The following is a 26501-nucleotide window of genomic DNA, read 5'->3' as shown; positions in this document are numbered from 1 at the left end:
GCTGAAGATTGAAAAAATGAAGTAAGTTTAAATGTAAAGATGTCAAAGGCTAGATCTATACTGCCATATGACCCGAGTTTAAGAAGATAATCCAGATTACCAGTATTTGCTTTGAACTGGATTATACAAGTCTACACTGCCATATAATTCAATTCAAAGCAGATAATCTGGATTTTATATGGCAGTGTAGATGAGGCCTAAGAGGTCAGCATGGCATAGTGGTTTGAGTGTTGTACTTTGACTCTTAAGAGTAGGATTTGAATCCTCACTCCACCATGAAAACCCACTGAGTGGCCTTGGGCACTCAGTTTCAGAAAATTGTCTTAGATTTGCCATAAACTAGAAATTACTTGAAGGCACACAATTGCCATGATAGCCCTGTTTCCTGGTTTCAAATTTTGTTAAAGGTTTGTTTGAAAGAGTGAAATGGCTCCCAAAGGCTTATTTACTAATAGTAAGAGCCCTTAGCTAAAAATTGCTATTTTTTGGTACCTGTCCTTTGGCTTTACCCACCATTGGACTGACAACTCTAACAGTTAACATTATTGCTGTTAGTGCCATCATTATACATGGTGCTTTACAAGAAAAATAACAATAAAAAAGTTATCTGCCCGCAAACTTACAATCTAAATATATGACACAAGGAAAGGGGATGGCAGTTGGGGAGGGGAGGGAATCCAGCATGAACTGCCGCATACCTTTGGTACTAGATACACCTCCCCTGTAGGAGTAAGCTTTTTGAGATAATGTGATTAGGGTTATTCGAACTAGACCGACTTATGTGAAATATGTATATCCTGCCATTTCCACCCAAAGTAGCTCATGATATAATACCCCAACTACACCCAATGTAATATAAGCCTCCTTAAAAAATAAATGAAGAACAGAACAGAACAGAAGGTAATTTGGATCCAGTGTTGTGTCTGATTCTCCACAAAACTCTCAGAAAACTGTTTCTGCAAAGAGAAGGAATTAGGGGGGCAACTAAAAATTCCTTGGAAGAGGTTAGTGCATCAGCTTTGGTGTTGTTTGAGTCAAATTGAAATGCCTTCTGGTTGAACTTTTTCGAAGTAGGGTTGGGCATACTATGTGATGTAGTTTTTCAAAAGTTTCTTAAAAATAATTAATAATGACTTTCTAAGAAATCATAAGTATGTCTGTGGAATATATCTGTTGCCAAAGTATTTCAAAAGGGATACTTAAGCAGTTTTCACAGGATAACTAAAATGTGACTATGATATTTTAAAAGTATGATTCTGGCTTCTGTGACTTTTTATTTATATTCTGTTTGTTTAGGTGTCAGCTGGAAACCGATCTGAAAATAGAAAAAGAATGGCGACAAACGATGGAAGAAGACCTTAGAAAGGAAAAAGAAATGGCATCTTCTCTGAAGATTGAGACCCAACAAATAATTACTCTCAAAAAAGTAAATTCAGGAGCAAAATTTCCCATTGCTTCCATGGATTCAACAAAATAGTAAATTATGAGCCAGTAAAATGATGTGGAAAACTGGGGAGAAGTGAAAGCAGACACTGAAAATTTCTTTTCAATTTGTAGTTAGAGCATTTCTGATTCTGAATGATTGGTGATCGGTGATACAACAATATGTCTATATTATTGTGTCCTCTTTGAAGACACAATCATATACTTTATGTCCTATAATCATTTGAGGCAAATGGGGTATTGAATGCAGGAGTACTCTAAAGGCATATCCATCAGATATGCTAAGCAGGATCAGCCCTGGTTAGTACTTGAATGGGAGACAACTAACAGATGTCGGCTCTGTTTCAGAGGAAAGAACTAGGAAAACCAACTCTCAATATTCCTTGCCTAAGGAAACTCTATGAAAATTAATGATTTTACCATATGTCCACAGGCCACTTGAAGGCACTTACACATATACAGTGTTCCCTCACTTATCGCGGGGGTTACGTTCCAGGATCACCCGTGAAAAGTCAAAATCCATGCAGTAGGGTTGCTATATTTGTGTTGTTTACAAGTAGCGTCTCTGTCCCCTCCTTGTGCTCCTGCCGCTGCCGCTGCCTTGTGAGGCGAAAACAAAGCTGCTTCAGCCTCCTTTTCTCTCCCTTCAGCTTCTCCTTCCTTCCTTCCTTCCTTAGGCTTCTCCTTAGGAAGGAAGTAGAAAGAGGGATTTATAATAATATTTTATGATTTATACTATTATTTTGGTGTTTATTAAAAAACTGCGAAACAGCGAGTCCGTGAAAAGCGAACCACGAAGTAGTGAGGGAACACTATACTTACATACACACAACACACCTAACTTGCGTCCTTGAGGGTTGCATAACATCCACTTTTATATTTATTTAATCACAGACATTCATAGGGGTGCAGTTCTTAATGTGTTGTTGAACTATTCTAACTGTCTTGAGTTTTCAAATGACTTCATGGAGGCTCTTACCATGGTGAAGCAGGTAAGCAGGCAGGCAGGCAGGAATCTTCAATTCCCACCCTAGAATGCTCCTGAAATGAATTTACATGATGTAGATTTATTCCAGAAATGTTCTCCAGGAATGGGATTGTTTTGCTTGGGGTTAGGTGATATGAGATGATGGCAAGTAGCCACTGTGGAGAGCAGTAGTGATTCTGTTGCCCTAAGCAGTAACAAGAGTGCATCTTAAAATGGCTCTTAAACAGAATAAAAGAGAAAGCCATTATAGTTATCACACATGCTCCAAAATTATTTCCCCCTCTCCTGGTCAAATTATTTTCCAAATCTGCCACTTGGGAATAGGTTGATACATTTTTCAATGTTGATTTGGGGTGTTCTTTTTCACTTTTACTTTCCCATATCCATAACTAAGTGTCATGTTTAAATGTATTGCTTTTTCTAATTTGGAATTTTTATTATAATGAGTATGTTATCATCATTTTGTACTTTTGACATTAAGCGAAGTAGTTGTGGCATTGAATGTTTGCCGTTTATATGTATTTTAACTGCCCTCTGGGGAGAGAGGGCAGTTTAGAAATAAAGTTGTTGTTGTTGTTGTTGTTATTATTATTATTTGAAACACAACAAGATGAGTCCACAGCAGACACTCTGCTGGCTGTTGTACTGGATCACACGCCGGACACTTCCCAAGTGTAGGACTGTGTGATGTATCGACAAATAATGCGTGCAGATTCCAGTAAGGTGGCCTTCTGAAGCTGGCAGGTGGTAATTTTGTTAGCACCAATTGTGTTTAAGTGCAGGCTTTAGGCACTGCCCCCAGTGTGTCTTTAGGCACTGCACCCAGTGTGCTGATCACCACTGGGACCACCTTGACTGGCTTGTGCCAGAGTCTTTGTAATTCAATCTTTAAATCCTCATATCGTGTCAGCTTTTCCAGTTGTTTCTCTTCAATCCTGACCACACGATCGTGAGGTCAGGAGTATTGTGCTCCAAAACTCTGTCTGAATTTGGAAGTCCCAGAGTAGCTTGACATTTTCATTCTTTGTAACTTTTTCCGGCTTGCAATTATAATTATTTGCAATAAAATAATGTATACTAAAGGATAGAGTACAGGCAGTTCCCGAATTACAAATGTGTGACTTACATCTGACTCCTAGTTAAGAATGGGTGAGACAACAAGAAGTGAGGGGAACTCTACCCCTAGGAAGGGAAGAATTATCATGGGGGGGAAAGGTGCCTCCACTGAAGCTTTATCACCAGTCATTGTCTCCACAACAACCCACATTTTTCAAAATTCAGTTGTTACGGGGACAGAAAGTTTGAAAAAATCTTCTAAATGGGCGCAGACAGCTAAACAAGTATTACAGGGATGTTAACCCTTCCCTATGCTATCCAAAATGTTAAAAAGTTGGGCTGGAGTTCCACTTTAAAAATGTACCTGTTCTGTTACATACAAATTTCGTTTAAGAACAGATCTACAAAACCTATCTTGTTTGTAACCTGGGGACTGCTTGCACCCCATACTCTACTTTAGTGACTGAGAAAGAAGAGGTTATAACCCAGTGAAGATGTTAAGATGGTGGTATAGTGTTACGTGACGAAATGAGCGTAGTTCACGCTTAACCAGTCCAGTCCACTCACTGTCTTGCCAAAGAAAAGATATGCTATGCAGATGATCAATAAATAACAGGAACTTTTACTCTTTGGAATGCAGAGCAACATATATACCATCATGTGAACAGTTGCATTAACTTACACAATGTCCTTTTAAGAGAGAATTCAAATAGTCCTTTAGATGTCCATAGAAATGTTTTCCTCCAGCAGCCTAGGAACGAAGCCTCTCTTGCTAAGATTCTTTCCAAAACTAAGCTCCAGCAGAAACCTGTCACTGTAGCCAAAACTCCCAGGCTCAGTTGGCTCCTTGAGTGTGGCCCAACCAATCAACTTGGTTGGTACTTTGCAATGTTCCTGTTCACACACACACATCAACTGATTTTTACATGCTGTAATATGTTACACTTTATTATTTTCCCTATCTCTTCTCCAGTTGCATTTCATATGAAATTCCAACAAAAAGAACTTGGATACTTTTTTGAAGTGGAATCCCCCATGTTGACTGGGGGAATGTGACAAAGGCAGCTCAAATAATTTAATTATCTTGATGAATTATATCTAAGGTATATATTTCTTTATTTTACAGGAGTTCTTAAAGTTACAAGAAAAGAACAAGCAGTTGAGAAATCTCTGTCATGATCAAGAAGAAGCTCTCCAAGAACTGGCTGGAAAACTTAGCGAGTAATTTTCCTTTTACTTTTCTTCTAAGGGGCGGGCAAACATACCCTTTTAACCCAGTATTTACTAAAAAGACATTTCAGCCCATTATTACAAATCTTAGGCATGGTTATTCTCCCAGCCTCTTAGAAAGTGAAGTGCACGGGAGGCAGGAGAGACCATAGATGGAGCATTTGCGTAAAATGCAGGGAAGTGCTTGCTAAATGGGGACACATCTGTTGTACTTATGTGTACTGTAGATCAAAGGAGGAATGTGCTTCTCCCATCTTTTAAATCTGAAAGAACTAGTATATTTTTCTCCTCAATTGCCATTATTCATACTTGTTTTCTCAATTGTGTTTTCTATTCAGGTCAAAGCTTAAAATAGAAGATATAAAAGAAGCAAACAAAGCTTTACAGGTTAGTAAACTGGGACAAATGGGACAGACTTCAAGATAAAATCTGTTTTATCATAGAATCACAGAATTGGAAGGGATTATATGGGCCATGCAGCCCAGCTCTCTGACATACAAGAATACACAACTAAAGCAGTCAAGAAAGATGACCATCCAAAACAAGCCTTCTGAACTGGTCCATTTTACTGTTGAACAGTTCTTACAGTAAAGAAGTTCTTCCTAATGTTTAGGTGGAATCTCCTTTTGTCTAATTTGAATCCACTGGTTTGTGTTCTGATTTTCGGAACAGCTGAAAACAAGCTCAGTCCATCCTCTACACGACGTCCAGTCAGATATTTAAAAGGACTTATCGTGTCACCTCTTCATCAAGCTAAATATACCCAGCTTTCTAAGCTGTTCCTTATGTGACTCATTAAAATATTTAACATTCTACTCTTATGTAACATAAATATCAAGGTGCAGCTTAGTTTTTAACTGAAATGATTGGTTTGTCATTGTGTTTGAACAAACTAGTCTATTCTATTATTGTCCAAGGTACATACAACATTACTCCCATGCTTTGTTTAGCTTTTGGGAATCTTCTTATAATCTAAACAAGGCAATAAATCCATATTTTAGTAGGATATTTGTTTTAAACCATGATTTGAATTTAGCTTATGAATCCTGAGCCATTTCAACAACAATATATGTTTGGCCTACTCCTTTCAAGCTTCTCACCAATCCATAGAGAGTGAAACGAGTTATCATTTGAGTTCAGGTGGTAACACAACAAAATGTAGAAAAGTCAAAAGGGTGAATACTTCTGTAAGGATGCATCGGCAGTATAAACTTAATGCAGTTTGACAGCATTTCATCTTCCATAACTCAATGCTATGAAGTCATGGGAGTTGTAATTTAGTGAGACATCAACACTTTGGCAGAGAAGACTGTCAAGACATTGTAAAACTACAACTCCCACGATTCCATAGAATTGAGCCATGGCATTTGAAGTGGCCTCAAACTGTGTTATTTCTGCAGTATAGATGAACTCTATGACCCAGTGTGTGTGTTTATGTATAAGATTACTAGACCCTCTTTTATAGAATAACAGAATCCTATGCCGAGTCATATTGCCTTTCTGCTTAGCTTTAATGGTGTTAAGCATTTGATGTAAACAATAACTTGGAACACATTCCCTCCCAAATAGGGGCAAGTATGGCTGAAGGACAAAGATGCTACCCATTGCAAGTTATGTGAAGCAGAGTTTTCTCTTTCCAGAAGGAAGGTAAGTTTGGTTTCTGTTTACTAAGAGGGATAGAAAGTTGGCTGTGTAGTTTGGTATCATTTTACATGCTTATTATCTATATTTTCATTTATGCAGGTACATGAAACTTTTGTCATTCATTATCAGTGAAATAAGAAATAGTGTTTCGTATGAACTATGCTAGATAAATGCTCTCAAACCATCTAGTTCATTCATTTCAAACATTATATAGATACTGTAACAAATTATCATAAAAGTTTTATTGTTCCCTGGAGTAAACTTCTAATCTAGTATTAGAGTGTTAACTCAACCATGACACTGTTTATATTTTCCATTCACAACCCAAACTGGATATATGAAGTGACTTTGATAGTAACCTTCTTACAGAGAACGTAATGTGTATATGTTTTACAGACAAGTATACATACAATAAGACTCCTGTATCCATGGAAGATATGATCCTGGCTAGGCTCGAAACTACAAATATGACCAAACACCATTAAATTACCTCCTTTCCAGTTCCAGCATATCATAGAGTTCTACTGGTAGACATAGAGATTCTTATAGAGGAACTTGCTAGCACAACTCCATGGTAACTTCTAGGGGAAACCGACCATAGAATTGCACTGGACAACTTAGCAAATTCCTAGAGATATCATTTTCTCCAGGCTTGAGTAAATGAAACTGTGAACATGGTTTTGCAGTTACAGGGCCTTACTATATTTATTTTCAGATACTTATCAATTGTTTAACTCACAGATTGTATTGATCTAATTGTTTCCTTTTTTTAATACCTGTTCTTAAGCATCATTGTAGGAACTGTGGTGAAATTTTCTGTAATGCCTGCTCAGACAACGAACTGCCTTTGCCCTCTTCGCCGAAGCCTGTAAGGGTCTGTGATACTTGCCATGCGTTGCTAATACAGAGGTGTTCCTCCAATGTGCCATAAAAGTCCTCTGAAGATTTATAAACTGTTGCCTCCCAATTAGGATGAGTATCCTAATATTGCCATACATACTTCTGCTACAGCACAATGTTTCTTGTCAAAAAATATTGGAATATCCACTGCTGAATTTTGTGCCATTGTGATATATTCCTGCAGTACCAGCATGATGACAAGTTTTGTGAGGTTGTGCTAATACAGTGATTTATATGCATCTGCTTGCGCAATGCATCTTATCCTCCGCCTTTAAAGATGCAGGTGGGAACATTTATCATTTTGCTGAACCATTCCAATTGAAAATGGAGATTTCTGCATTGTCACTTTAGTTTTTACTCATTTGTAATTTGGGAATAAGTTGGTTGTGACCAAGAAAGCCTAGAAGCCAGAGAGACATTTAGCAGGCCTTTAATGTATACTACTATGTGCAGTATCCAAATCTTTGAATTGTTGTCAAGTGAAGATAAATTTAAATAAGAAAATAGAAACATAAGCAAATGGAACTCAAGCAAGACACTACTACCAAATAGAAAAAAAAAATTGTCTTGGTGGGGAGATACATAAATCTCCCTGCTATAAATATCTTAAAAATTAACTTAAACTAAGATTCTATATTCTCGATAGCAAGGGTTAAAATGACAGTGGTGGTAGCAAGAATGAAAAAAGTCAATTGCTGCTGAAAGTTACTTATTTCTTAGATGCCTGCTTTCTAAGAGGCCCTACGAGGTAAGACAATATGTAAGGCATGGTTGGACTGCTGCCTCTCCAGTGGCATTTGTCTAAAGATCCTTCTACACTAATCTAAAACCCGAAAGTGGGTTAAAATAACCTGCTTCCTCTCGGATTCTAGTCCCTACTCCCACTGCAAACTCCGGACTTTCCTGTGATGTCATCCAGCCCCCCTCCAGGCCCCCATTCCCTCCCCAAAACTTACCGGTGGGACTTGTCGGCAGTACATGGCTCTCTGTACAGGAATTATGATGCAAGAAAATGACATTAGGAGCGGGGGGGGGGGGGGATCCCCCATGTGCCATTTTCTTGTAGAAGGAGTCTTGTACAGAGGAGCCTGCACTGCTGGCAGGCCTCTCCAGGGGTGCTGGAGGGAAGGGGGTGGGCACCTCCTTTGGGCTTTCGGAATCCAAAGAACCAGGATGGCTGTAGGGATTGACCCCTGGGACTGTGGAAGTACTCCCAAGAGTCAATCCTCACAGGGTCCACATCCTACCTTAAGATCCAAATCTTTCCAAATGTTTAATTAATGCAGAGTAAACTGGAAAAACCGTTTACTCTGCATTAATTCTCTGAAGATCCCATCCTCTTTACCATTTGTCTGGTAGATGATATAGGAAAGTATGTTCTAGCAATTGGAAAGGTGTATTGAACAGCTAAGAATGACTGAACTTGGATATCTCTCATTTGCCTGAAAGGAACAATTGAATTAGCTTAATGAGTGCCGGAGAAGGACTGAGAAGGAAGGCCAACGAAGAAAAGAATGTGGTAAGAATACCACGAATGAGAAAAAGATGGAATATGTGTAATATTTCTGTAACATCTCTGTTTTGAGGCTCTGAGGTGAGAAAACATTTTAGAAAGTGTGTCCTGAATTTACATCCAGTTAGAATCTAATTTTAATCTGCTCTCCCCCAATATGCAGGAATTCAAAAATTCTAAAATGTATTATACAAACAATACAATAGGAAGGGACTTGGTAGTTAGTTGAAGGTCATTAATTCTAAGGAGTGCCTATTTTTAATCCATGACAATAGGTATGTAATTAGATACCCTAGTAACACTTTATACAGTCATATATGTAGAACTGCTGCATATGTTTGTTAGGGTGCCTTAATGTGGATTGTGTAGAAATAACTTATACATAATAACAGAGTTGAATTACTGATATTTAGATGACCATTTTGGGTGACAGATGCTAGAACTTGTGGTTCCAAAAGCAACTTTGTGAATCTTCTGAAACCTCTGCAGATGTATAGAGTCCAATTTCTTGTCTTTACATTATGGGCGGGAGTCTAACATATTTCCAGATGTTGCTGCATTTCAGACCCTAGCAGTCCTTGCTGGCAAAACCATTTGTGTAGACTGGAAGTTGCAGTGAAAATGTTATTGTAATTTATATTATCTGAAGGGAGTTTCATACACATGCACCCAGTATTGGACATCTGTTGTTAGATCACATTGAAATCCTGGGATCTTTTGCTATTGCCTGTTTTGACGAAAGCTGACAGCATTGCAGTGCAGCATCTTGCAAGCCAGTTTTCAATCCTGTTTTCATACTTACTAAGTGCAACGAAAACACGTTTCCATGAAACATCATTCACCTTGTTAGATTGAGAAATACAATAAAATCTTTTAATACAGTAAATGTAATGATTTCAGAAATGGGATTATTTGTGATATTTCATTTCACTTTTTCATCTGATATAGGAGGATTAGAGGAAATAGTTCAACTTCTATCTAACCTTGTTTCATTTTAAAGATGAAAATGTCTGCCTCAAACATCCGTGCCTAACATTATTTTTGATACCTGTTGTCTGAAAATGTGGATTGGTTAGAAGAGGTGGTCCCCTTTTGTGCTCTAACTTTATGAGAATTATAACTATAGAATAATACATGAGGGTTGCTAACTTTTCTCTCTATTACTAATGTCCTTACCAGTCTTTAATGACATAATGTAAATACATGCAAAAAATGAAGTCTCCTGTTCCACTTGCTGAATTTCTGCCGGCCAATTAACTGTTTAAAGGACAGGAACTCTGCACATGTCTAATAAAAATACAGTATATAAAAATCAGAACAATGCAGATAGCTAATATAACTAATTATCACTTCCTTACTCCTCAAATAGCTTGAAAAACGAGAGGCTTAAACCTTAATTTAGTTGCTACAGTTCGAAAGCAGATAGTCTTCTAACAGTGGTTCTCAACCTTTTCGTCACCCTGGGCCCTACTTTTAAATGCCTTTTGTGGCTGTGCACTATCAAGACTTAACTCAAGATTTAAGCCTCTAGACTGCAGCAAATAATTATTTCAATTTTTTCATGATGGTCCTTCATATTCAGAGAGAAGGGGTATAAGTTAATCTGTTAATGTATACACTCATAATACAGTATCTTGATTATAGTCTTTCCATACGAATTTGAAATAATAGTATCAGAGAATCATAGAGTTGGGCCATTTAGCCCAACCCCCTGCCATCAACACTAATAATAGTTAATAATTTAATAATAGTTGTAGTGATAGCAGAACAAGAATAACATTAATAGACAGTAATGGTAACAGTAATAGAAATATCTATAAAAGAAGAATGACACTCCTACTACTTCTACTGGTACTAACATTAACCACAGTAGCATTAAAAGTAATAATAATTTTTCTCACAAATGGACCATTTTGTGGTATTCTGACATGCTAATCTCAAATTTGCATGTCACATTTTCGTGCAAAAAAATTGAAATGTTATTAAAGATTTCAAAAACTTCCCTCCACTGCTTAAAATTTGATGAAATGTTTTTTATTGTTCGGCTCCCACACACCAGCTTGTTTGTTTGTGTTCAGTCACCATATATACACCGTATATGTGTCCAGGGCCATCACCTTGAAGAACAGATTTCAGCTCCACTTTGTGGCCGTAAAGAGAGCCATTGAGTTAAGAAAATGTCTTTAACAGAAAAAACACCTTATTAAAGTGGTGCCCATTGACCATACTATCAATGAAACTACAAGCACATGGAACCATTAACATGACATACACATACAAAAGTCACATGAAAGCAAAAACTAGAAGGTGAAATGAATATAATTTTACTGGTTGTACTTCATTTACAGGGAGAAAAGGGAACATACTCTTTTTGTATAATTACAACTACAGACAGTCCCTGACTTACAAACATCTGATTCACAAACAAGTCATAATTACAAACAGGGGTCAGACAATAGGAAGTGAGAGAAATCTACCCCTTGGGAGGGAAGTTCACTCCTGGAAAAGTCATAATGGGGAAAAGGTGTCTCCACTGAAGCTTTAGCACCAATCCTTGTTTCTAAAATAAGACATTTTTTTCAAAATCGAATGACCACAGGGACAGAAAATGAAGTGAAATCTTATGATCGCACAGACAGCTGTTACAAAATTCACTTGAGCAATATTGAAAAACTACCCTAATTATCAACAACCAAATGGTTAGCAGAAATCAATGATTATAAAATTAGCCTGAATGCTCACTCACACTGACGATGACTGACTCTTTCTCTGTCCTGCAGCCATTGACTGTTTGCCAGTACCAAGAAATGTCACGTGTTTCCTCTCTGCCATCTGACGTTCACTTGTAAGTTCTCAGCATGTGTGGAAATTACTTTCCCACCCAACTAGTCCCATAGCCGATTTCTACCTATGGGTGTTTTTAATTCAGGTAATAGGTTAAAAAAGCCAAGTTTTCAAAAAAAAAAAAAAAAAGCATGGAAAATTAAGATTTTGTTCCATTTCCCTTTCCAGTTTGCTGACATTCATTCACTTGTTCGTTCAGACAGATTTAACTGCAAAAAAATCATAACATTTCTTCAATCCTTCACGGGCCCCCTGTGACAACATGGTGGCTCCCCCAGGGGTCCACAGACCACAGTTTGAGAACCACTGTTCTAACATATTGCAGAATTGAAAACGGGTTGCCATTTGATAAATAGCTCAGAAATAAACTGTACACTACTGTTATATCAATTGAATATCACTACAGTTGCTCTGGAGAGTACTTTTATATAGTTATTCAAAAGGGGAATAACTATATAAAATATATGTTTCCATATATTCGTCCCTCTGAAACAACAAGATAAGATACACTGGGAATTTTCTTATTCCCACAAGCTCTATGTTTACAGGACCAGTTCAGTTCTTGTACCAGAAAATACCTGCCTGAAAATCTGTCTGATACTTTTCCTTCCAAAATTATGCTGGAGAACTGCATCACTATAACTATAGTTGGTTTCAATGTTCTTAGAATGGAGATTTCCCAAGTACTTCAAGGTGGAGATCTGGAGATCTAGGTCTTAGTAATACACAGGAAATTTTTAAAATTCTATTGTAAAGATTACGTATTATTTGAACAAATGCCAATAAAATTATACTGTTGGTTGCTGTAGTTCATGATAGTGAACTATTTTAATTAATAGTTAACACCAAACATTTGTAAATCCAGTTTCACCATGATCTAATAACATTCCAGACTCTTAGATCACATTATAATGAAGTTTACTATTCTTTCTCCAGCTTACAACTCACATCTTATGCTGTAATACTACCCAAGATTAAAATCTGATTGGAATTTTGGTCTGTTACATTTGGTCTACCTGTAACTATTAGAATCTGAGAAACATTCATCTCTTTCCCATCAAAGGTTCATAATCCATTACTGCAGCTAAACTGTATTATTTCTAAACAGGCTTGCAATTTTTGTGGTACATTTGTGCCAAGACATAAAATATACTGATGTAGCTTTTGTAATAATGTTTCAACATGAAGGTGTTTTTTTTTGTAATTTTCAATACAAAAGTTGTAACTTTGTGCTTTGTTAAAAATAAAATAATTTTAAAGATTCCGCATGGCTTGGTTAAATTAAATACAGCATTTAACATTGTGTGTCAGTATTATGCCACTTTAAGTGCAATAAGAACATCGATAACAGCCATCTGATGGCAACTGAACTTAGGATTCACATTGGGTGAATGATTGACCTATTGATACATTTACAGTCCTTCAGAAGTTACATTTGTTTTCTTATTGTTTGCAGAGTAAACATTAACTTCATAGTAGGCATGATACTTTCCTCCGACCAGAGTCCACATGCCAGTAATAATGCCAATTGCAGGGTTTTCATGAGATGGGCAGATACGATCGATTAAGTTGATAATTCCACCAGGCTAAGCAACAAGGGAAGCCAATTGCCTATTTCTTCTGCTCTTCAAATTGAGGTGGCGAAAGAGGGAAATAATGAGGTGGTACTTTTTTTGTTCTGTATAAAAAGGCTGATGGGGCTGACAACATAACCTTTTCCCCATAATGGTAATGGCTTATCACACTCCACCTGATGGCTGTAGGATAGTTTGGAGGTCCTGGGACAGACCATGTGGTGCCCAGTTCTTTCCTTCAATATCTTGCTGTTGCCTCCCATCTGTTTATGACTAGTACCTATTATTCAAAGAGTCTGACCTGCATGCAGTGGTGGTTGATGACTGGACCTCTGTTTAGGAGCAGGGCGTATAAAGTACAGGATGGTTCCAGAGTGATTAGCCAGCCCCAAATGGGTAAACCTTGGTTCAGATCTTCATCTTGAAATGGATCCTCTGGTTGCAGTCTGTTCTCCAGCACAGCCAGATTCAAAAATCAGCATCCCTTTGCACTTTACTAGAAGACCACACAGAACCACTAGTACCTAATTATTTTAAAAATCACAGTGCTTTTCAGGTTAAGAAAGTGTTCAAGGATGGAATGGCCAAAGGACGTGATCTGTGGGGTAGGGCTAACTGAACATTTTAATTTTTTTAAAGGCAGACACATAACTATTTGATACATTTTATTGTATATTTAAATTTAATATAAAATTCCTCATTTAAAAATACTCATATTCATTGTAAGTAAACAGAAAAATTTGATGGAATGCTATATGACTTTACTTACAACTAGCTATATAGGAGGGGCGCTAAAAACCCATGAAGAGGCGTAATAAGACATTGTCAAGGATGCCAGGGACATTGTGGCATGAAACACACTGGACACTAAAGTGCACTGCATGAACCCAAGAGCACCAGGCACTTTGCTGGCTCTGCAACAGAGTGGCCCAAGAGCAGCCCTCTACTGGATAACTTCTGTAGGCATTAAGTACACTTAGGCATAAGGCTCCAACAGGATTCCTGTATTTTCACTATTAATACATAAAATCACATTTGTATAATTTTAATAATTATATTAAAATGTTCATTTATCTAAGCATAAACTTTAACATCAATATTTACTATGATATTTATTTTAAATTGATGGTTAACTATCTCCTTAATTGCAGTACAACAAATGCTTCTAAATTAGGAATTGTATGCCTTTGAAATTAAGTAGTCATGTTCTGCCAATTAAGATATGCATCTGCATCAGCAGCAATCTGAACTAGCTGATGGCTGGAAAGTGTTTCTGGTTTTCTTCAAATGCTCAGAAAGCCTTTTAACACAATGCTTGATTGGCCACCAAGGTCTACTCTTCCATCCTGCCGGAGCGAAATCTTCAGCCTTCCTCCGCGAGCAGAACACTGAAATGCTGAACAAAGATAAGAGGAAAGGTTATATGTGTACATCTATTTTTTTCTGTCTATACTTGAAAAGTAACTGTATACACAAGGCATCCTCAAACTGGCCATCCAGCTGTTTTGGCCTCCAACTCCCAGAAGCCCAAGCCAGCTTGTTCAATGGTCAGGAATTCTGGGTGTTGGAGGCCCAAACAGCTGGAGGGCCAGTTTGAGGATGCCTGGTATACACCATAGCATTTGATTGTCATCACCGAGAGGCAGATGGGCGAGGAAGGAAAAGCCCTTGTGGGCCTCCTGTGTCACTGAGAACCAATCAAACAAAAGCATCTATAATACTTACTGGTTCTGACTTAGACTGAATCATATTGAGTAGATCTATTGATTTCAGTGGTTTTGATCTAGATTTAATCCTAATTTACTAGTTGTGGTTATATTTTAATCCAATCCTTTGTTTCACATAAAGTACTTGTTTAGCTCCACTCTTAAAAGAAAACTCCCATAAATTTTAAGAGATGCATCATCTTCTTAATTTGCCAGTGGTTGCACCTCTCAAGACTGAATGGGAGAAAATGTACTCCTTACCTCAAAGCAATCATATATTTATCAAACTTGTGGGACACACTTCATAGAAATTGTGATCTGTCAATAAGGTTTCAGTAGAGTAATTTTTACAGGTTACATTTAATTTAAGGTGTAAGAAGGATATTCTTGCAAGGACAAAGTCAGGTCATACATTGATCACATTTTTTCAATAAGACTCTTTCAAACAGTGAAAGACATCAATTTGTCACACAGCATGATATTCCTTAACTATGTATTTTACATTTAGCCATGCTTTTTAAAATTACGCACTGGAAGTTAAACACAAGGTTGCTTTGAAAGTCTGATTGCTGTGGCATGGATATCTAAGGCTATCCCCCCATGAGAGGAGAAATATCTAAATCACAGGAAACAGCTATTCTATCTAATATCTAATTAGAGACTTTGTAGTGGAGGGAGATGGGGGAAGTAGGGACATTCTCCAGCCTTTCTGGAGCCTTTTAGATCAAATAAGCAAAATAAATATGGTACAAATAGGGGTTCTTACCACACATTTTCTTCTTCCCTAGTTGTTGTGACCAGTAACTACTTAAAACCGTATGAGCAGCTCCTTAAAAAGAAATTGAAAGTAGGTAAGACAGCAGTAACAGTAGCACTAAGTATTTATGTAGCATGTAAGCATTTAAATCTCATCACATGTTTCATTTCAGAAATCACTGAAAAGCAAGCAAGACCTTATAGCAAAGTGGGTATGAACTAAGAAACAGAAAGCATTGCCAAGGTCTCTCAAGGGCCCTCCGTGTGTCCATGGGATCCTGATATACTTCAAACCGGCTGTCAATCCTCACACAAGGTCTATCGAGGGTTTAGCAATTCAGATTTAAAAAGAAAGTGTACTAAGGAATGACATAAGAGGGCACTAAAATGCATCCCTGGCTTAGCTCTCACCATTCCAGCTCCACCCCTTTGCCTCCATAGCCCCACGCTGAGATTGCTTTATTGGTCATACAGGACCATGATGACCTACTGTAAGAGACACTTGACAGGCAAATAAAGTATATGAAAGTATATTTTAAAAATCACAAGCTAGATCCCTAATCACAAAACTTGCCAAAGATCATTGCAAAGAGTAGCCAATGCAATAATACCAAGACATTTTCGTCATCTGTGGGTGCAATTCCAACCCCAGCAGCCTACCCCCACAAAAGACCCATCAAAGAGGGCTTTTGCAACCCAGAAATGACAGAAAGACAGGTCATGTGCTCTCCCTATTCCTTATACGATAGAAAGGTGCCTATCCCTACTAGAAAGGTGGTACGGGGCTCTGCACTTTTGCTGAAAATGTTCAATGTGGCTGTTCATCCAGAAACTTGGCATAAAGCATCAACTAGGAACTTTTCAGTGACCTCTGTCACTGAAACATTCTCTATTAACATGCAAAAAACCAAAACAAAACCCCACACCTGTAACTGGATCTTCTGAAACACCATACCAAGGTGCAAAGTAGCGGGAGTAAAAGTCATAGCTTTCCTGTTTCCCACGGCCATCTCCCTTCAGTGTGATGATTACTCCTTTTATTCTCCCAGTCTTCTCAGCCAACAGAAGGTTTTCAGCATTCACTTTCAGTTTCTCCAGATCAGCCCTTGATGTTTAAGCATTGAATGTGAAATAATAAGAACAATAACAACCAAACATGTATTTCAGCTGCAGATAACTGGAATGAAGATGGCAGCATTACATATAAGGCATGCATAATCTGGCACAATGTGGAACTCCTTCAGCTAAGAAATCACTTCCTATATTTCCCTGAGAATAATGGTGGCAAAGAAGTACAAAGGGGAGACAGGTAGCAAGAGACACTATATGCCAAAGAAGGACCCAACCTAACCACCAACTGCAGCAAAGAAAAATTGTTCTGGTGATAGAGCATTCACTGCTCAGGGATATAGAGGGACCTGCTTGGCTCCTACAATTTTGTGATTCAATGCCAAATAAACTGAAGAAGCCACAAAAAGGAGAAGGGCACAGTACAGTCAATGGACAATTACCCAAGAAATGTGTAAAATAAATCCAAGTACCTCTCATAAGCATCACTGAGACGAATAAGGAGCTTTTTTGTGTCAGGAGAATAGCGAACATCCTGAACACTCTTATCGCCTACAGCTGCCTAGAGATAAAATGCATCAGTATCAACCAAGAAGAATTATAAGTCATCTTCACACATGCTTACCACATTGCATTTTCATGTACAATTTTATTAAAGACAAAGTTATAAATAATAAAGGCAGCCTTGACAGTAAAATCTCCCCTATTACTCTAGTAGGTGTGCGAGAAAGTGTCCCCTCTAAAGCTGAAAGGGTGTTGATGCTCCCAATATTGTTTTTACACAAAGTGCTCCTTCATGTCCTCTAAACAGCATGGCAATCAATTTTGCCAAAGAAATCACTCCCTACACCTGCTTTAAGGTATGTATTCTCAATACCAGAAAAGAGTTTTGGTTATTTCCTTGTTTAAAAAAGGAGTTCCCTGGGTCCAATATAAACTAGTTCAAAAATGTGATAAAATGCCCATCATTCCTCTGGACAACTCAAGGATATTTTGAATTAACAAAACACATTCAAAATTTTGGGTGGGAGACACAAAATTGGAAGGTGTCTGAACTTGAGATATGTGTTTAACAGCTGGATTTGGGGTAGTTGCCCAATCTGGTTCTAGGACAAGAACAGGAGACTCAATTTGGATTGAAATCCTAGCTTGGATGGAAGTTGGAATGTTTTCAAACCTGTGGTCTCAATCTGGTTTGGGGTCCCATAGTTGTAGTTTTTATCGTCGGAAAATTTGCCAGTGATTTTATCAGATCATTTCTTTTGCATTAAAGGTTGTTCAAACAGGGGAGAGGCAATTATACCTAGATCAGAATAATAGTGGAGGATGCAGGTGTTAAAACTCTCCACCTTCCATCCTAAAGTCCCAATCTAAATTGGGTCTCCTGAGATTACTTGATACTAAAAAAAGAAAGAAAAAAGACAGACATCCCTTTAAACACTGTTTTATCTGAACCTTACAAAAACCAAGCAAATCACTGTGTAAATTACAGAAAAACAATATCTTGTTATCTATGACAGAAAATAACAAAATCCAGTAAGGGTGGCTTCATGATTTTAAAAATTGTACTCTGAAAGAGAAGATAGCGTCTCCTAACTTTTTTTTTGACAAAGGTGCATAACAAATTTGAAGGAAGTAAGGTGTATTTTTTCTTCCTTTCTTGATTGGGCTAATTGAAGGCTTTTTGAAATTCAGTCAGGGTCCCCAACTTAATTTAAACACACTATATTGAATAAAAATGTCTCCGCATAGAACTAACATTCATGTATTAATAAAAAAATCTCATCAAATATTCAAATTCTGTTTACTCATAATGTGCACCTTGCTTATCCGCTATTGCAACCTCATTGTTTTTAATTCAATGTTTTAATATCGTGTTGTGTTTTTTCGGCTGCTGTGTATATATTATTATTGGTTTTTATTATTGTTCTTAGATGTTTCATATTTTATTTTATCATTGTTTTGTATCTGATTTTGCTGTGAGCCGCCCCGAGTCCCCTTCGGGGGAGATGGAGGCGGGATATAAATAAACTTCTTCTTCTTCTTCTTCTTCTTCTTCTTATTATTATTATTATTACATAGCCTGAGACGTAGACATGTGAGCCAAAAGAATGTGACAAACAGTCCTACGCAGTACAATACAATAATTAAAATGTGATATGAGAGCATACCTTAACCAACTCTTCCACTTCCTTAACATCCTGAGTGAAAAAAGAAAAAAATGTAAATAATGTATGACTTTTCTTTTTCTTTTGGGACATTCTGGCAATTGGAAAAGGAACTGTTTAAGTCTAACCTGTGGATGGGTGAAATAAAGGGGCAAATCCAGGATAATATGGTCTTCTGCTTGTCTGGCAATCAATTCTCCACTCAGAGTTATAAATGTGAGGGTGGAATTCACATTTTCTGTTTTTAAAATCAGAACAAAATATAACTGTAACAGGCTTCCAAAGTATTCACAATTTCAAATATCATATTGGTAAATGCGATTTACTTTTGGCATGAAATAGGACAGCAGCCGATGCAAGGGTGGCATGACCACAGAGGGGGACCTCACTAGTTGGGGTAAACCACCTCAGTCCAAAACGGGAGCCTAAGAAAAGAAGTGATGAGAGTCAGAAGTAACAACTACATTTAGGCCATAATATGCCTCTACAAAAACAACAAAGAAGTGGGGTTTGAATGCTTTGCAGTATAAAAGATTATATACTTCAACAGTACATAACAAAATGCTGTGGATCATGTTATTTGAATGAAGCACAATCCTTACTGTCCCAAAAAGCCAAGGGGCAACAACTGAAAGAGAATGAAATCCAAACCACTCTCAGCCTAGAGCTGTGGGAAAATTACTCAAGACTATGACGACCTTGTTCTATCTTTGTTTCAACATTGTGCCTATATCCCTGTGAATTTTCGATCAGAAATGACCCAACTCCACCATTTAACCTCCTTTACCTTATCTGCCTCCTTAGGGAACAGATCTTCAAGCAAATTTCCATGACTTGTGCCTTATCTAAACCCCCTATAACCATTGCATGCTAAGTTTGGGTTGTACTTAAAGTTATTAAATTGTTAACTAATTTAAAAATTGGTTGACTTATCTTCTTTCAAGAGTTAATATTAGCGCTTTTTCTTTTCAACATGGAATACCACATGATTTATCTGAAGACAAAAGTGAAAACCATTTATTTTTATTTATTGAAAGGGTCTTACTTTTGGTAAAGTCATCCGTGGGGTTCAATTTTCTGATGAATGCTGTTTCTGAAAGGTTCATTTCATTTGCAATTTTTTGGTGCTGGTTTTCTTCCAGTTTCTAATTGGGAAAAACATTTTATGGCAAAGATAAAATGATTTACAAATGTTTTAAAATATTTCCCATTAAATCTATTTCATAATGACCTCATTATTAGACCTGAAACTCAAGATGCTTCTGATACTCAGTTTCTTATCAACATAGAAACAATGAGGCTATGTGAGGAAGAAATTAAGAAATATGACTTATCTGTCCCTATGCTGTTTTTGAGAATGTCCTCAAAATCAAATGCTTATTCCTGATACGTATGAGTAAGGAATTTAATTCTGGCACATTGAAATAAGCATTAGGTCACATCAGACTACAGATCTACAATAGGTCCAGTCCTACTGTTTCAGAGTGGGGCAGCTGCTTGAGAAAGCAAAGTCTGGATGTCATGAAAGGGCAAATTTTAAAGATTTATTTTATCACTTTATTTTGAATCTCGGATTACACAAGTAATAGCTAGTATATGAACTGAATGATTTAATGAGTTATGCTTTTGAAAGAAGGTCATTAAAAAGACAGAAAAAGAAAAGATAAACCCAACAAAGTAGATAAGATCATTCTGAATTGTAATTAACAAACAAATTAAGGGGAAAAAAGAGAGAGAAATGAGAAAGGGGCAAATTCTTGCAGGAGATGTGAGAAAGAGAGAAGCCTTCAAAGGAAAATATAAAGTGCTCTATCTTCCCATAAAGCAACTAATTATAATTTATAAATCTCGATCAGCAGTGATTACAAATTGTCAGAGTAAAGGAAAGGAGTAGAGGCTTCCGGAGAAACTTGACCTTCAAAAAAGTATATTCATTAAAAAAAATTCCATTCCATTTTAGCTTGTTCAATCGTGAAAGGGGCCCCCTTTTTTAGCAGACAGTAAGACAGTCAGCAGAAAGACAACAGAAGGTGACACCTAGTGGGTAAGTGGCTAAACCTCATAGTGTTTCAAATAGCCCAGAAAGCAGACAAACAGATTTGGAAATGATGACTAATAAAGGAATAAAAGAGGATGATTGGAGCAAATTATGATGCTATAACTTAGGATACGGATTGAATCTGTTCATAGAGCCAATAAAAGATTGGATTGACTGGATGATATTTTATACAGAGTCAGAAAAGTTGATATCAAATTGGAAACTCTAGTTTACAAACTGGATCAATCAAACAAAACGCAAAGGGAGAAATGGAGATAAAACATCAGACAAGAAAGAAGCAATTCCAACAACAATTTCCAACAAAAGTTTTGAAAGAAAATATCCCTCTACAACTGTAAGAGTGGCCACAAAAGTGGGTCCCACTTAGACCAAGTGGTATCACTGAGGATGCCCAAAACTTGAGAAAAATGCAGATCCGAATCTCTGTAGGAGACCCTGGAATACAAAGTGGAGAGAAAGACAGATCAGACTTTTGGGATAGATTCTCAGGGCTAAAGTGTGCTCAACTGTATACCAAAGAGCCCTCGACATTGCTGCACAAAATGATCTTATGATCATAGCGCAAGCTAGAGCCACTCCATACCTGGCTAAATTTAAATGCAACGTGGTCATGGAAACATACCTCTTCTTGACTCTTCCATTATATATGTTATGATTGAGCCTCATGGCTCTGTTACTGACAGACGTGGGCGTAAGACTCCTCGAGAGTCAGATACTCTCGAGGAGCGAGAAAGAAAAAGACTGCGAGACATTTTTGCAGCACCATCTGACGAAGAGTCTTTTGAGGGGTTTACGGAGAGAATGGAGGAGGGGCTGGTTAGCTCGGAGGAGGATGAGATGGATTGGACTCGGGTGAGGGAGGAATTGGGTGCCACTGGCCATGATGGGATAGAAGATGAATGGGGACCTTCAGGATTAGACCCATGGTTTAGCTGGAGGGATGGGACGGGATCCACAGCTGGAGATGCTGTGGGGCGTAGTCAGAGGTGTTCCAGCTCTGATGAGGAAAGTGATGAGGAAACGCCCGGGTTAAGGAGGACAGCTGACAGTGATGAGGATTTGTAACTGGCATAAAATGGGGCTTGGGAGCAATTGCAAATTGCGTTGGGCAAGGTAATCTGGACGAACGCTTGGGATCTGTGTGGGACGCTTTCCTGAAGACTGGTGTGTTTTCGTGTGCTGATACGTAAGTTGTTTTGGAATTCAGGGTCAGACGGCGGGAGGAATTGTGTGGGCATTTGTTTGTGCAAACCTGTGCTTACTCTTATTAGCTTGACCTTCCGTCGTCTTCTTGACGGACGCCATCTCCTGCTTTGAAAACTCGGACTGAACTGACCACGGCTTGTCTTCCCCCTTCTTGGACTTGGAAACTACAAACGTCTGCTTCTGGCTTTGATCTACGGAAAGGAACTGGGTCTACTCTACTGCTACAATCCTTGGCTGATCTGTTCGTGTTGGAAATCCTGTCTGCTGTGTGTGTGGGAGCGACGCAAGTTACTCTAAGCACAGTGTTGGCAGCAGAGAGGAATCTGCTGCCAATTAGTTGCATTCTTTTGTATCTTTTGTTCCTCGGCTTTTGTTTTGTTTATCCCCAGGCTGAAGCAAGCAGTTTGTTTTTACCCGGATTAAACTCCGGTTTAATCCGGTTTATCTTTTGAACGTTTTTCCTTGTCCCTTTTTGCTCCTAAAGGCTAATACTGCCTGGCCCTTGTATTTTACGGGCATTTTTGAGTTCTGTAATCCAATAAACTCTGTTATCTTGAATCTTGTGGCGTTCTGTCCTTGACAATATATTAGAAAACTTTTTACCCGGGCCAGATTCGAGCAGCTCGACATTAAGACCAAGCTAGGTAGACATCAGAATATCCCCTATACAAAGAGAACCTGTGGGTATCGTGAGGTAGATGCAGAAGTGGAGGACTCAGAACATTTTTTCTTAAAATGCCCCTACTACACCAGGATTCGATCTCTCTATTTAGACCCTCTGTTGGAGAATCATACTCACTTAGAGAATAAGGAGAAACTGCATATTCTTCTACAGGGTTCAGATAAAAACTCTATCTTAAAACTGGCCCTTTTTACGCAAAAAGCGCTGGCAATTCTTGAGAAGATGGAAGCTGAGAGCTGACACATTATTGCCATTGACAAAATCCAAACTTAAAATTTACTATGGCCAAGACACTTGTTTTACTTACCCCTGTCCTCGTTCAAACCTTACCTCAGGAAATTACTAATTTTAACCTTTTTACTCTGTATTTGTATACTTATCTAGGAGCGGGTTATTAGGCCGCAGGTCGGGATGTTTTGTATCTTTACATGGTTTTATTGTATGTATGCGTAAGTGTGTACGTATTGTATGTTTTATATGTTTTGATATGGTCAAAAGTGACTAATCAATAAAGAATTGTTGTTGTTGTTGTTGATACATTCTGAACGTGACACAAGGAATAAAGTCCTTAGAGATGTGGTTAAAACATTGGCCAAGAGGAACTTGAGACTTCATTTTTAGATGGAAACTGGAAGATCCTGTAAAAATAAATAACAAGTATAATCTTGAAAGACTTTTGAAATATCACAAGGCTTTTGACAAAAACTTCAAGAAGAATGGGAACTCTATATGAAATCAATACAGAATTAAAAGAAACTATAACAATTTTGTTGATCAAAATATGAATACTGCCATATATAAAATCTTTCTGCCCCACATTTAAGAAACTGGACAATAGTTGGATCAGCACCTTTTAATTAGATTTGGAATGTTTATATAGAAATAAAACTTTATACTATTTATCAACCCAACACTGAAGATATTTTGGAAATTGATGATTTAACACTGCTTAGATAAATCAGGAATGTTTGCATAGAAATACATAAGCATTGTGTAGTGCTAAAGGGAGAAAGAGTGATACTGTTACATAGCAAATTTTGTCTACATAACACTAACTTACTAACAGATTAATTTGAATTTTTAGATTTTTATTAGGCAATAATTAGAATTAGATAAAGATTTAAAAGAAACAATCTGACAAAAATAATCGAGACAAACTTTTAACAAGGAAAGTCGGAAAAGAAGAAAGGAGAATATGAGATAATACATGAAGATACAATTATCAGGTTTAAGACTAATTGATAATATCATTCCTCTCTTTGTTATAGAGCAGGCATGGTCAAACTTCATCTGTCAGGAATTGTGGGAGTTGAAGCCCAAAACTCCTGGAGGGCCGAGGTTTTACCATGCCTGTTATAGAGGATGTAAGGAACTTATAACATTTTAATATTTTAAGTAATGTAAATAAGTATAATAGAAATGAAGAATAAGAAGCAATAATTATAACTCCTGTTCCCTCAACCCTCTCCCCTCTCAGCGAAATATTAGTTATTGGTAAAGACTTAATGTAGTAATAATAACTCCACTACCCCATCTTCTCCTTTTCTTTATTACCCGACTTTCATCTTCCCCCTTTGTATGTGTGTGTGAAAAAAAGAAACATGTGTGTGTACACACACACACACACACACACACACACACACACACACAAATAAATAAATAAATAAAACAAAAAAGAATGCCAATTGGATGCAGAAGGGTTTGGCCACTGCATTGCAGTCACTCTGAAAATGTCTCCTTTGAGATGCCTTGGAATGGCATCTAGTCCAAATCTGTACTTCCATTGAATGTGCTCACACAAAATGTTTTGTTTGCCTGAGTAGAAAGGTCATCTCTGAGTACATGCTGATTTGGAGGATGAAAGATTTGTTTGAGTCAGGAAATCCGGTATTTCTCCATTATAAGTCAACTTTGAAAAAAGACATATAGTCTTGGTGCAGCAAACTGTAATGAAAGAAAACATTTATTGTGTGATGCACAGACTACAGAGTTAAAATTGCTGGAAGAAACATTAACAATCTTAGGTATGCAGATGATACCACTCTGATGGCTGAATGCGAGGAGGAGCTGAGGAGCCTTATCACCATAGTGAAAGAAGAAAGTGCAAAAGCCGGGCTGCAGTTAAACATCAAGAAAACCAAGATCATGGCAACCAGATTGACAACTGGCAAATAGAGGGAGAAAACGTGGAGGCAGTGACAGACTTTATATTTCTAGGCGCGAAGATCACTGCAGATGCAGACTGCAGCCAGGAAATCAGAAGATGTTTACTTCTTGGGAGGAGAGCAATGGCCAACCTCGACAAAATAGTGAAGAGCAGAGACATCACATTGGCAACGAAGGTCTGCATAGTCAAAGCAATGGTATTCCCCATAGTAACCTATGGATGTGAGAGATGGACCATAAGGAAGGCTGAGCGAAGGAAGTTAGATGTTTTTGAATTTTGGTGCTGGAGGAAAATCCTGAGAGTGCCTTGGACCGCAAGAAGATCCAACCAGTCCATCCTCCAAGAAATAATGCTCGACTGCTCACTGGAGGGAAGGATACTAGAGGCAAAGATGAAGTATTTTGGCCACATCATGAGAAGACAGGAAAGCTTGGAAAAGATCGTGATGCTGGGGAAAATGGAAGGAAAAAGGAAGAGAGGCCGACCAAGGGCAAGATGTGACTGGCATCGACGGCCGACAGGGAGCTCTGGCGTGGACTGGTCCATGAGATCACAAAGAGTCGGAAACGACTGTGCGAATGAAGAAGACAGACTGCAGAAAGACCGTGTATCGTACAGTGTGTGTGTGTGGATATGGTGGGAAATGAACTCATGCCCCTTCAGTCACTTTTTATAGAGAACTTCAACCCCTCAGAAGGGAAATTCACTTATGGAAAAGTTATCATGGGGAAAAGGTGTCTCCACTGAAGCTTTATCACCAATCATTTCATTGAATTTTCAAAATTCAATGATCACAGGGACAGAAAGTGAGGTAAAATCTTCTGAACAGAGGCAGACAGCAAAAACAGACACCACAGGGGTGTTAACCCTTCCCTATGCTATCCAAAGCTTATATATGTGTGTGTATGTATGTATATGGCTGGAGTTACACTTAAAAATGTATCTGTTCTGACTTACATACAAATTCAACTTAAGAATAAACCTACAGAGTCTACCGTATACTATGCAGCTGTGGACAAGTCTACATAGGGACCACCAAATACAGTGCCCAAACACGAATCAAGGAACATGAAAGGTACTGCAGATTAACTCAACCAAAGAAGTCAGCCATTTCAGAGTACTTGATGAACCAACTTGGACACCGCATGTTATTTGAAAACACAGAAATGCTGGATCACTCTAACAACCACTATGTCAGACTACACAGAGAAGCCATTGAAATCCATAAGCATGTGGACAATTTCAACAGAAATGAAGCAGAAACCATGAAAATGAACAAAATCTGGCTACCAGTATTAAAAAAAACTAAAATCAGGACAGTAAATAAAGAGCAACTCAAAAACAGGGGAATTCCAGACAGGAAACAATCAGGGGCAGCTGACACCTCCTATCAAAGGATCCCCAGGCAGGAAGCAGCCAGGTTTTGAAGCAGCAAGGCCATTTAATGCTAATCAAGGTGGCCAATTGCAACATACACACTTGCCTCATACAAGTAAG

The 26501-nt window shown here is 37.9% G+C and overlaps 2 protein-coding genes across 4 annotated transcripts in view; one reads left to right on the top strand and one right to left on the bottom strand.

Moving 5' to 3' along the window:
- The window catches only part of rufy2 (RUN and FYVE domain containing 2), a 34727-nt gene extending 21845 nt beyond the window's left edge, over positions 1–12882 (top strand). For both annotated transcript variants that reach the window (XM_062976232.1, XM_008115185.3), the window contains exons 14-18: positions 1297–1426; positions 4614–4708; positions 5056–5104; positions 6287–6364; positions 7149–12882. In XM_062976232.1, the coding sequence (XP_062832302.1) occupies positions 1297–1426; positions 4614–4708; positions 5056–5104; positions 6287–6364; positions 7149–7292 (496 nt within the window). In that variant the 3' untranslated portion in view covers positions 7293–12882. The remainder of the gene's footprint in view (positions 1–1296; positions 1427–4613; positions 4709–5055; positions 5105–6286; positions 6365–7148) is intronic.
- Positions 11076–26501, bottom strand: part of LOC100562691 (phenazine biosynthesis-like domain-containing protein) — a 22139-nt gene continuing 6713 nt past the window's right edge. Inside the window, exons 3-10 of one of the 2 annotated variants that reach the window (XM_003223684.4) lie at positions 19936–20035; positions 19217–19315; positions 19019–19128; positions 18894–18923; positions 17196–17284; positions 16581–16759; positions 15665–15727; positions 11076–14588 (exon numbers count right to left, since the gene is read on the bottom strand). In XM_003223684.4, coding sequence (XP_003223732.1) covers positions 14476–14588; positions 15665–15727; positions 16581–16759; positions 17196–17284; positions 18894–18923; positions 19019–19128; positions 19217–19315; positions 19936–20035 — 783 coding nt within the window. In that variant the 3' untranslated portion in view covers positions 11076–14475. The remainder of the gene's footprint in view (positions 14589–15664; positions 15728–16580; positions 16760–17195; positions 17285–18893; positions 18924–19018; positions 19129–19216; positions 19316–19935; positions 20036–26501) is intronic. The other variant, XM_008115184.3, reaches the window with a different exon arrangement.

Source organism: Anolis carolinensis, chromosome 3 (genome assembly GCF_035594765.1).
Source record: "Anolis carolinensis isolate JA03-04 chromosome 3, rAnoCar3.1.pri, whole genome shotgun sequence".
In the NCBI taxonomy this organism is placed as follows: Eukaryota; Metazoa; Chordata; class Lepidosauria; order Squamata; family Dactyloidae; genus Anolis; species Anolis carolinensis.
This window is presented reverse-complemented; position numbering and strand designations above follow the sequence as displayed.